Below are 12,473 nucleotides of genomic sequence, written 5' to 3'. Positions count from 1 at the left end.
AGTCACAAAGCTATAGTCAGTCATTCAGTTAGTGAGCTCCCAGTGTTGGGATGCGAAACATTAAAAATTAACTGAGACACACATTTTCATACACACACACACACACACAGATTCAAGTGTTTTGGCGTTAATACTGACATGGGGTCGAGGTAGGAGGAGGGTTCATCCAGCAGCAGGATGCGGGCCTTGCTGAGGATGGAGCGGGCGAGACAAAGCAGCTGTTTGTGTCCGTAGCTCAACACGTTGCCTCCGTCCTCCAGCTGAAAGTCCAGTTTGTCTGGAAACTGCTCGATCACTGACTTCAAACCCACCTGGGGACACACAGGACAGTAATAGATAAAAAAGAGACTATGGCATTAAATCTGAACAGTTTCCCTTCTACTGACACACTGCAGCTTGAAAACTGTGAAACATTTTAAATGATTTACTTTAATATGCTGAAGTGATCTCTGGACATTCAATTTGCAATACTGTTCCCAACATGATACCTGAATATATGTACAGATATATACTTTTTTGATACCTTAATTTGAGAATTTTAAATATCGTTAAAATATTTTCCTTTAACATGTCCTTCATCAACTTTATTCTAGTGATGTGAGAAGAAAATTCAAGGCAAACAGTGTCTTTAAAAAATAAAAATTAAAAAATCAAAAGCTTATCATGTATAAATCAAGGACAAGTGAAAACAGAGCCTCACCTCCTCCGCTACCTTCCACAGCTCCTCATCACTGTAGCGTCCATGTGGATCCAGGTTCATCCGGAAAGTGCCGGTCAGAATAAAGACTTTCTGTTTAAAACAGAACAGTTAAAATCACATAGTTCGAGGGCTAGATTAGAAAGCACTCTTGATAACAATAATTTAGATCAATTAAGACTGCACAGGCTTGAGTTGTGTGGTCTTAGCTGATGCCTTTAAAAAGCAGCTGAGGAGACATCTTATTTAGCCAAACTGGACTTTGTCTCATCTGGTGTTTTCAATGTTGTGTTTTATGATTTATTGGAGCTTATGTTGAATGTTTTTTCTTTTCGCTGTTTTTATAGTTATCGAGCCCTTGTTACGGGCTACGCATTCATCCTATTTGGCCAGTACAGGTGAAGTCCCAGCAAGCCGGTCGCCACCCTCAGATTAATTGATGTCATTTTGGTGGCCATTGTAAGGTTTTTTATCATGTTGGCAAAAAAAGGAGAGAAGGGCTAATATGCACACGGTATATTTATATAGTAATCACGTTAGTGAACAATTGCTTTTCTAAGAGTCAGAAAATATCTCACAACTTTTGGTTTTATGTATGACTGAGGACATTCATGTTGTGCGAAAGCTACATAAATCCATTAAAATATTTACACCATTAAATGGAAATATTTTTTTATTCTGTCAATCTTGTACTTGACAGTAACGTTTAAAGGGGCCTTATGTAATGATTTGTAGTTATTAATATGTATTAATCACTTTTTTATCGGCCATATGTGAGTGGTAACGTGATGTGAAAAAGGAGACGTTCCCTGTCTCTTTCTGTTGCCTGTGGATGAATATTAAGTTGCATAATGCTGCTGGATTTCTTCTTCTGGATTTGCAACAGTCCAAAGGATGTGACTTGATGCATGTTCTCGAATGCCTCGTCTCAGTGCCTCTCCTCGCTCCACTAACACAGAGCAACGGTAGCTAAAGTTAGTTTAGAATTGGAGTCTGCTAACATAAACTAACATCTGGCTTCCAGCACAACACAGAAGTTCTTCAGCGTCCCTTTCGTGGTCCATTCTCATCCAAAGCTTATTACAGGAAAAACAGGAACCTTTGGTGGCAATGCCATGTTAAAAACTCTGAGAAGCTTTTAATATGAGACAACTGCTTCAGATTTAACTCTTCAAAAGGTGCATTCTGAACATTTTTTTCATCTTTAAAATCACCTTTTTAAACCCTCATTTCATACTGCCATACTGCTGTTATCAGCCCACTGGATTACAGTTGCAGTGTGTTTCTCATTCACATTCACACTCTTGTGCCTAGATTTGCTAAGCAGTAATTGAATTTTAACCAGCAGCCTCTGTAGGCCACGTGTCTCAGCCGTCGTAGATGTACCTGTGGTACCACTCCAAAGGCCTTCCTCCATGTGTGCAGGGACACGGAACTCCAGGAAACGCCATCAATGGAGATTTCTCCGTCTGTGGAGGCGAGACGCAGCAGAGCAGAAAGCAGGGTGCTCTTCCCTGAACCTGTTCGTCCCAGCAGGCCCATCTATAAACACACACACATAAAACAGAGCAGAAACATTTTAATCTGCTAAATTATTTTCTATCCTTGAAAATTAACAATTTTCTAGAGATTATGTATCTGGTGCCCTTACTGTATACTGTTTATACTCCATGTACACATGCGGTACAGTATGCAATATATGTGGATATGAGTTTACTCATGACATTATGAGATGAACTGTTGCCTTGAGGTGTTTGGAATTCTAAAAGCTTTCCTTCCTTTCTTCTGCAGCCTCACAGCAACAATTAGTCCATTTATCAGGAAGCTACAGAGAAGCTAATGGGATGAGGCTAAAGTGCTGACACTTACTGAGCTCTGCTGTCCGCCAGGATTCATTAAGAGGCGCTCATACTGACTATAATTACTGCCAGGAGCAGAGAGAAAGTGGTCACATAGTACATGTTTTTTCTCTTTCCACTGAAATCTATCATGCCACTGCTGGCTGAAGTCCTCTGACATTATTAAATAGCAGAAGGCATTTAAAATCCAGATCGACAGGAGATATTACAGATATGAATGTCTAAAAAGTGGAAATCATTAAAAAACAGAAAAGTGTAGACATGAGTCGTGTCACTAATGACATTTCTGATGTTTTTACTAATTCAGTTATTTAATTATAATATCTTAGCTAATATTAGCTATTCACTCTGCTCCCAATGGGACACAGGTGTCCTACTTGTTTGAATGTCACCTTGCTGTAATCTTTCTATGACCCTGCTATGACCCGTTAATTGCAGTGCCCCTCTTTCGCTAATCAGTGTTTTGATGTTTTAAAATCCAATACCAAATGTGACAACATGCGTCACTCTGGCAAGTTTCATTAAAAACCACTCACACACACATGCTTTGGCCATCACTTAGAACTTACACTCTGCCCGCCGTCCACAGAGAAAGAGATGTCGCTGAGGACAGCACGTCCAGCCTCTGTGTACTTCACAGTGAGGCCCTTTACGTCCATCTGGCCACGGTTGGGCCAGCAGTCCCGGGCGTGAGGGTTGTCGATGACGAGGTCGGGCCCTCCTTTACCACCAGATTTGACCGGCAGTGGCTCTTCTGATGGCAGGTCAATGAATTTGAACACCCGATCTACCGAACGCATCTAAGACAGGAAGAGAGACAGAGGGTGAGTTACATATATAGTTAACTATAAACTATCATTATACATACCGTCTACTACTGTGCAGCTTTGAACTGTTAAGGCTAGAATTTCTAAAACAATTTCTAAGCTGGTCTGGTAAATAGTGGACAGAGATAGTGGATTCTTTCAAATGGCCCCCCTGCTGGTTCTACTGGTTTCAAAAACAAGTCTGATTATATCTAAGCTTAAGAGAAACTGAGCCTCCTTCTCACTCGATTTATTGCCTCAGTAAACAGTTTCTTAATGAGCTTATGATCTCAATAGTCAGTTTCAAGTCTCCTGCAGCAGTGTATGTGTCACACTCTACCACAGCATGCGATCAGGTTCTCAGTCAGATCCAATCAACATATCCTCCCCAGCTCCAGCCTTCTCAATAAAAAGACTGTCACTTCTGGCTCTAAACAAACAAGATACAGTGATCCCAAAGTTGAGCCTTCAAAACAATAATTTACTGTTGAACTTTATTTCAGCAGCTTAATGGTATTCTGTTACACATGTTGTCGAGTGATATATTCACATTACTTTTGTTTTGACTGAAACAATTGTAGTTGAACACAACATAACCAGTTTGAAACACATCTTCAAAAAAAGATTTTCAGTTTTCAGATAAACTGACTAAATAATCAATTTTAAAACCCACTGAAATCTCTGAAATATATGCAAAAAAACGGAAACTGGACTGCTTTCCTTGATTGGAAGGGATATTTTGGTAGCTCTTCTTACCATCAGTGAAAATGCTGCTCAGAGGGAGGTTATTTTCTTATATTAGAAGAACACTGTGAAGAACGCTGACGACTCCCACAAACACACATCACCACCACCATTGTGTGAGTGTGTGTACTGAACAAAACGTCCTATACTGTGATAAGCTGTGTTTGCTCCACTGATCAAAATGTGAGCTGGGTACCAAGGGTACAAACTGGTTCAAAAGAGCCTCACGCGGTGTGAGAGAGTGACATCTCCACTCTGAGGTGATTAAAAAATACACAAATATAATATGTCTACATTGTAGCTGTTCCCGAGGAATGACTCAATGACTCAGAGAGAATCTCTGAGTGTTTGATGGGTTCAGATTCACTGATTACATTCATTTGGCAGATACTTTTGTGTGAAGCACTTAGAATATGTGTGTTCAAACTCCATATAATCAATAGCTACGTGTTTTGATCTCAAACAAACAACTATAAAACATGTTCAGTTCCACAGTGCAAGAGCTCAGACTTCTTCTGCAGTCATCTTTTTTAGGAAATAAGACAGAAGTAAGAGTAAGCAAGCAGAAGATGCACAGTGTATCTGCTGTCCTTACTTCAGTGGGAAGTTCATTCTTCTACTTTTGGGGCCAAATCTGAGGTACTGAGAGGATCCTATTTTACTTCTTAAAAAATGTAGCTTGTATATGCAGGTTTCTTTAAACATGGGTAATGCTGCTAAAAATTTATTTTTCATATTGCCAAGACAAATCTTTCCTTTCGTTTATTTCTTCTTCTTGTGTGTCATGTTTGTCATCACAAACCAATGGATCGACAGGTAACAGTAGAAAGCATCAGCACACGTCATAGAAAATTAGCCTGCTCACCAAGCTGATAAACACTTGGTGACTACTGCAGAGTCAATTGACGTCGGAGCAAATGCTGATTACACACATTAACAATGAAGACAAAAGCCAGATGTTAGCGGGTGTTGGCGGGTTTATTGTCCAGTGTGAAAGGAGTAGGTGAAACAAGGCTACCAATTATCCAGAAGTCAGAGTACTGCCAGAGTTTTGAACTACATACGAACTTCAACGAGGAGTTGGTGTAATGAGCGGTGAAGTGGAGCGGTGAAGGGAAATGAGGGAAGGTTTGGCACAAACATTCTGGAGGAGCTGCTGACACAGGTGTTAAAAAATGAATTCATACAGGTTCAGCAAAAAAAACCTGTGATGTGTGTGTCTGCAACGCTTGACACACTTTTTACTGGCCATTGGTTGTGTGGTATTTCAATGCAAGTCAGATGTTGCCATGATGCAAACAATGAGTTTGTGCGTGCATGTGTGTGTGTTTTATGAACCACGTACCAGTCCATCTACAGTAATGCTGGTGATGACAGCCCATTGGAAAGTCCCCAGGATGAGCATGGCGAGGGCCACGATGATGCCAATCTCCCCTGGCTTGTCCTCTGTAGAGTGTGCACGCACACGCACACGCCGAGCACACACACACACACACACACACATGTTCATTAGCATTGCCAATTAAAGTTGCACTCTCTGATGTCAGAGCTGCATTCAGGTATTACTGGGACAATTGGAAACTAATGAGCTGTGAAATTACCCTTTATTCTGCTCAACATAAACACTGGGTATGACGCAACACCACATGTTTGTGTGTGTGTGTGTGTGTGTGTGTGTGTGTGTGTGTGTGTGTGTGTGTGCGTGTGTGTGTGTGTGTTTGATTAAATGAATGGGAAACACACACACATACACACACACACACACACACACACACACAGGCTTCCCTCTGTACATGACATCGTACCCGATGGCATTCAAACAGTTTTGATCCGTTTTCACAGACAAACTGTCTGTTATGATCCTGATATCTGACTCTACAGGCTGTTACACACAGATAAGACCGAGGCTTCTTCACTTGATAGGCTCAGTGGAAAATAATAAGATGTTTACTAACTAACCAAATGACTAACACATTCCTTCCCCCTTCCTGGGATTCATGTGTACAAACCAATGTTGCTCTTAAAGTGACAAAATGAGCCGGGCAGTCCTCCTCAGTTTCCTTAGTTTCACCTCATTTGGAGCATAAAACACTGTTTTCATATCTGCCTGTCCTATGCAAATATTTTCATTAAAGGCTCAGTTCTCCCACAAATCACAGAAAACAGATTTTCTTCGCACCCTCATACTGGTCTAAGCCACGTAAACAGTTCTATGGGTTCAGCTCTGAAACATCTTCCTTTCCCCAATGAGAATACAACTGAAAATGTGTTTGTTTTGTTCAAAGCGTTGAAAAATACAGGATTGTTTTACCAAAACCAAATGTCTTGGTAATTCAAAAGCCGTTTTTTCTTTCAGACCTTTAAAATGGCTTTACCTGAGGACAGTTTATTTATCATTTGTTCAGTTTTAAGTGTGTTCATTGTTAATATTTATGACTTTGTGTGCTGTAGATCTGCACATGGTGTTTTATTTTGAACATTCACAAATCCAAATCCATACAATGAATCATTATTCCACCCGCGGTGATCACGTCACTCACGGTTGGTTCCCACAGCAATGAAGGCAGCGGCAGTGAAGAACAGGACGAAGATCATGTCACAGCGAAAGAGAAACCATCGCAGCGTGGCTAGGTAGTGGAACCAGGTGGCTGTGTGAGTGTTAAGCGCCTTGTGGAAGAGTGTCTCGAAGTAGGTCTGACGCCCAAACGCCCGAATTGTCCATAAACCCTTCAGAGAGATGATGAGGTGGCTGAAGATGGGGCTCCGTGCTGCAGGAGAGAAGAAGGGACATATATTTTTAAAAAGTTGTTCATTTTAAAATAAATGTATTTTGATAATCATCTTTTTATGCATTATTTTTTTTTCACAGCCAAGTTAGAGTTTCACATCTTGTCAGTCCCTGCTTGCAATAATCCTCTTTAGTTGGCCTTTTGGGGGACACATTTTTTTTTAGTTATGTAAATAAAACAATGTGGCTAAAAGGTGAAAACATTCTAATAATCATTCGAGAGACTTATACACATAATTTCCACTGTAACTGTTAGACATGCTGCTTGTGACACCAGGATGGGGTTGGAGGAAATCCCAGCTCGGCTCATCTCTCTGACCCCAACTTGCTCTCAGTGGCTCCGGAAAAGACCTCGCTGTCATTACCAAAACACAAATTCAGTGACAGAGTCGAGAGCGGAGCAGGGAAATCCAAAACACACAGCGGCAGCTTCGTCAGAAGTCCAGTGACCTGTTTTCTAATTCTCCAGTTATATAGAGCTGCACTGCTCTAGGAATTTTCAAGAACTGAAACCTTACCTTTCCCATCGCTGGAAAATCAGCTGATTGGTCATTTCTTCAACATACAACTTATTAAAAGCCTCTAACTTGGAGGTAAAAGTAGCGGAAGAGATTGTCCTGCACTGTATCCGAACAAAAACCCATAATGAGAAGCTCAAACAGGGAAAAACAACTGTTCAATGTGTAAAAGCAAACTCTTTTCGCTGATTGGAGGATAAAGGTTATGTTGTTCACTGTGCCTCACTTCCTTTAACTGTTCCCTCCCCTCTGCGGCAGCACATCCATCCTCCCCTTCAACCCTTCCTCTGTCATGTTTTTGTTCTTCAGCCTGACCTTTGCCCTCCTGGCTCCTAGCCATCCACCAGCTCTGCCTGCTGACAGTCGGTTATGATGACTGTGGCGTCTGCCCCCGGTCTCACTTCCTCTGTTAACTCTATTAGCGTTCCTGTACTGTTCTCACTTTTACTCCTAAATATTCCCCCTTACCTGTTGTTGTCCTGCCTCTTAACTTTCACTCCTATTAAATTGTCAAATAAAAGAGAAAGGGCAGTGTAAAAGTCTGTTAGTCAAGGATACTTCAGCAAGATGGCTGCTTTTATCAGCAAGAACCTTTTAACGTATTTATTATTAATCCAAAATTGTTTTATCCACAATGCAAATAACTGCCGAATCAATAGTATCATAAGAGAGAGCATTTAGACATGCTCAAAGGGGTATTCCGGCATAAGTTTAATCCATGGTCTAACACACTGTGACACTGAGTAAGACCCCCCCTCGAGAGATCAAGTTTTCTGACCTCTAGCTTATGTAGTTTTAGCAACCTCAGAAAAGACTCCATGATAACAATACCCTGCAGTCTATGCCTCCAACAAGAAACCGCCATCAAAAAGCCACTCATAGCCACAAATAATGCTCAGAACCGCACCAAACTTCAGCAACAGTACAAATAGGGTCCCAGCACATAGTTTAAGGCATCAACCATCTATTGAAAGACAACACAACTCACCACTCGCAGCTTGCTCGTTGTGGGGAAGCCCTGAAGCCCTGGCGAGTCTATTATTTTTTTAAATTTTTTTTTTTTATGTACTATTATAATCCCAAATTGGGACATTCTTTTTTCCACTCACATTACACACAGGTGCGCACACACAAACACACACATGCAGTGTAGAGGAGCTGAGCGAAGGGGCAGCCACACATGCTACGGCGCCCAATGAGCAGTGTTAGGGGCCGGTGCCTTGCTCAGGGGAACCTCGGCAATGCCCAGGATGTGAACCAGCACTCTCCAACTGCCGGTCCACATCATTCTTTTTTGGTCCGGGTTGGACTTGAACCGGCGACCTTCAAGTCCCCAAGCCAAGTCCCTACGGACTGAGCTATTGCCGCCCTATTACCAAGTGCAGTAGAGTTCCGCAGCTCAAGGCTGAAAATGTATGATTATTACTCCATGGAAATGCAATCAAAGTTCATATGTGTCTTGCCCACCAGTTTATAACAGTTATTATCGAGAGCTGACCGGGAAAACAACGGAATTGAGCATTTCTAACTGCGCTTGGTAATCGACTCGTCAGGGCTTCCCCACAACGAGCAGCCTGCTGCAGGAGAGTGGTGAGTTGTAAAGCTATCTGAAAGCTAGCAGATGTTTGATGCCTTGAACTATGTGCTGGGACCCTATTTGTACTGGTGCTGTTCTGTTCTTTGTTGCCATGAGTGGCTTTTTGGTGGCGGTTTCTTGGTGGAGGCATAGACTGCAGTGTATTATTATATTTTTCTGAGGTTGCTAAAATTACATAAGCTAGCGGTCGGAAAACTTGATCTCTCAAGGGGGGGATCTTACTCGGTGTCACAGTGTGATTGACCATGGATTAAACTTGCGCCGGAATATCCCTTTAAGACAAAATACATTCTGTTGGACTAACCTTTAAAACATATATGTTATAAAGTATATCAAACGTCAAGTTTCAATTACATTTAAAATACATCTAAATGCATTCAGCATTCACTAATTTCCTAATCCAGATTTTAAATTCAAGAAGGTATTTGCATTTGCTATGTTCAGTTTAAATGTATTCATCATACTGCAGCTAATTCTAAGATTTTGCCATTATTTTGATTTGATTTACACATTACAAATGTATATATTTTTATTTTTCAATTTTTTACAAGGTCAATGTGCTTACTCAATATTCTACTCCCTGTAAAATTCTATGATGACAAGCAGAGTTTTCTTTGCTGGTCCTCTCTGATACTTCTGATTTCTCTTCGAAGTGACAAAAAGAAGCCATTGTGCTGACACAACAACAGCACCATCTCACACTTAAACTAATTCTTCCCCCACTCTCACCTTCAGCCTCCAGTAGCTTTAGTTGCTGTCCAGTTCGTAAGAAGTACTTTCTAAGGGCAATGAAGATGACTGCCAATGGGATGGCAGCGATGAAGATGTAAGGCCGCATGATGGACACGGTGAAGATGGCGCCCAACACAATCAATGTCAGCTGGTGAGAGGGAAAGAAGAAAAAAATACTAATGTATTTGATGGACGTTCATAAAGTTGGTCTCAATTGGGCATGGGACCATTTTAGGAACATTCAGCAAAGCATTACATTATGTAATGTCACCGACTGCATTGGTTAAATACCTGTATGAGGTCAAACAGCACCAGAGGCAGCATATCATCAATAGCAGCCATGTCCTTGGTGAACCTGTTCATGATCCGACCTGGTAAATTAGGAAAAACACAAACTTTGTAGTGAATTCCTACATTAGAATGACATTAAAAAATGGCTAAACAGATGTATTTCTACTAGCAGACAGGTGTACATATTAAAAAGAGAAGATCACCTGACTTCATAGTGTTGAGTACAGCCATGGGGGCTCGTATTACAGCGCTTAGCATCTGTTCATGCAATCTTTTAGACACAGTGAGTAACGTGTGCACTAATGGGAGACCCCTGAAGAATCCCAGGGCCAGCACGCTCTCTGATGTGGCCACATAGATGTAGATAATGTAGTAAGCGCTGGTTGGTGTGACGATGACGGCCAGGTGGACGGGGGTTGACGAGGCGTTGACGTGCTGCTCATCAATGTAGTTGGGTGATGAAGGGTTGGCGCCATCCCTCCAAATCGTGCTGACAGAAAAATACAAGAAATTCGATTTTGCACCATTAAAGCTGAATTTATAAGATAAAATCTCCCAAAAGACTGCGTGACTGAAATATGCATGCATATTATGTAAAAACGTTTTAAAGTGTACTGGTAGATACTTTATGGCCACTCGATTTTTTAAGATCTATCAAACTATTTGATACGTTTTATAACATTTGTAACATGCATATATTTAAACTTATATTGGGCAGTTTCAAAGTCAGTTGTATAGAAGTTATATAAAAGACTCCAAATGCTTTTGCCACCAGTAGAGATCTACTTCTACTAATGGAAACAGTTCAGGAAACAGAATGAACAAAGCACTAAAGTTTTAGGCTGTTTTAGTCTCTCACATAACACTTACTCAGTAATGAGGAAAATGCCAATGACTGAACCAGCAACCTATAGGTGAAAGGAAAATAAAATGTTGTTAATTCATTTTACATAATAAAAAAAAAAAATACAACAATCAAACTTGAAGATAGCAATGTTACCTCAATGATGAAGACAAAGACGATGAAAATTAGGACGTAGACTAAGCTCTTGTTGGTGGTGATGTAGCGCAGGTAGGTGCTCCATGAAGTAGTTTCAAAGATGTTCTCACGCTGATCTGCAAAGCATTGCTGTGAAGAAACAAAACTCCTCTTTAACCATAAAAACCCAGCTGAAATTGAACCTGTAAATCCAGCAAAAATATAAACTGAGACAAAATCAAGTACATTTCATGGGTATTGATCAGATTCTGGTCAATACCCAAGAAACCCAGGCTGAAGAAAATGCATTGATTCTCCTGGAAATATAAACATACTCATGTACTCTGATATGCCTTGAAAAGGGGTCGAACAAAACTCTACCTCCATGTCTTCCTCATCCACCTCCTCACTAATGTCATAGACGCTGTCCTTGGACAGACGGCGGGCATAAATGTCCAGCTCGGGCGCCAGGTCACACTGCGGTGTGATGGACAGCTTTTTTCTGAAGGAGGACTGAATCTGCTCTCTGCGCTCCTGGCCCTGAGAGTTGGTGATGAACGCCAGGACAGACTGGCGCCGCTGACCGTTGAGGTGCTGCAGCCCATGATGGTACACATTACCCCTGGGGAGCACCTCTTCTACTTGATCATCCTCGGGTACCACAGAGAATTTCCTCTCAGAAAGTTCACGAACCCCATCCTCTATTGAACTGGACTGGGGAGGATTTGCAGTCTGTTGGGAGTTCCCAATGAAGGAGAACTTGCGAGCAGCTGCCAGGGGGTTAAGGATTAGAGACTGTTTGCGTTTTTCTGGGTAGCCATCACTTCCAGGATGTCCTTGGGATCCAGAGATGATTATTGGGGGGGGTTGCTGGCGGAACGACTGTCGAATTGGCTCTGGGCCTCGGAAGCCAGCTGTTTCATCGACAGAGACCCTGCGGAGAGTTTCCGTGAGGATGGAGCTGCGTCTCTCTGCATTGATGTTGTCATATGCTTCAAGGCCGAGGAGGAGGGAGCTAAAGTCAGGACGCTGGGCCTGCAGCTCTGAGAAGGTGCCGTAGAAATAGCAGTCTCCATTGTGCAGCAGCAGGATTTTGTCTGCTCGTTTGAGATGCTCCAACTTGCTGGTGACCACAATTCGAGTCTTGGAGGCCATAAGTTTACAGACACATCTGTACAGCAATACAGAAAAAGGAGATTGTAAAAAAATACAATAAATGGTAAAGTTAAGCCTATGTCAACTTTAGCTGATAGCTATTTTATTGTTAAGAAACAATGAAATACTTTATAAACTACTTATCAAGCAATATAAATGTTTAGAAAATGTTTGTTAAGCATTGCATTTCTTTATCTCCTAGGGGGAAAAAATCACTCAGTTTCACACAAGGACATTTCTGTTCTCCTTTGAAAATAAAAAACACGTGTTTTCACACAAAAAAATTAAGGAACTTACAAATATTTCT

General features: G+C 41.4%; 1 protein-coding gene across 1 annotated transcript in view; it reads right to left on the bottom strand.

Moving 5' to 3' along the window:
• Positions 1 to 12,473, bottom strand: part of cftr (CF transmembrane conductance regulator) — a 38,526-nt gene that overhangs the window by 4,672 nt on the left and 21,381 nt on the right. Inside the window, exons 14-25 of the mRNA XM_030426834.1 lie at positions 11,393 to 12,182; positions 11,033 to 11,161; positions 10,903 to 10,940; positions 10,236 to 10,522; positions 10,033 to 10,112; positions 9,739 to 9,889; positions 6,647 to 6,874; positions 5,452 to 5,552; positions 3,126 to 3,356; positions 2,084 to 2,239; positions 701 to 790; positions 139 to 311 (exon numbers count right to left, since the gene is read on the bottom strand). Coding sequence (XP_030282694.1) covers positions 139 to 311; positions 701 to 790; positions 2,084 to 2,239; positions 3,126 to 3,356; positions 5,452 to 5,552; positions 6,647 to 6,874; positions 9,739 to 9,889; positions 10,033 to 10,112; positions 10,236 to 10,522; positions 10,903 to 10,940; positions 11,033 to 11,161; positions 11,393 to 12,182 — 2,454 coding nt within the window. The remainder of the gene's footprint in view (positions 1 to 138; positions 312 to 700; positions 791 to 2,083; positions 2,240 to 3,125; positions 3,357 to 5,451; positions 5,553 to 6,646; positions 6,875 to 9,738; positions 9,890 to 10,032; positions 10,113 to 10,235; positions 10,523 to 10,902; positions 10,941 to 11,032; positions 11,162 to 11,392; positions 12,183 to 12,473) is intronic.

This window comes from Sparus aurata, chromosome 8 (assembly GCF_900880675.1).
Source record: "Sparus aurata chromosome 8, fSpaAur1.1, whole genome shotgun sequence".
Lineage (NCBI taxonomy): Eukaryota > Metazoa > Chordata > Actinopteri > Spariformes > Sparidae > Sparus > Sparus aurata.
This window is presented reverse-complemented; position numbering and strand designations above follow the sequence as displayed.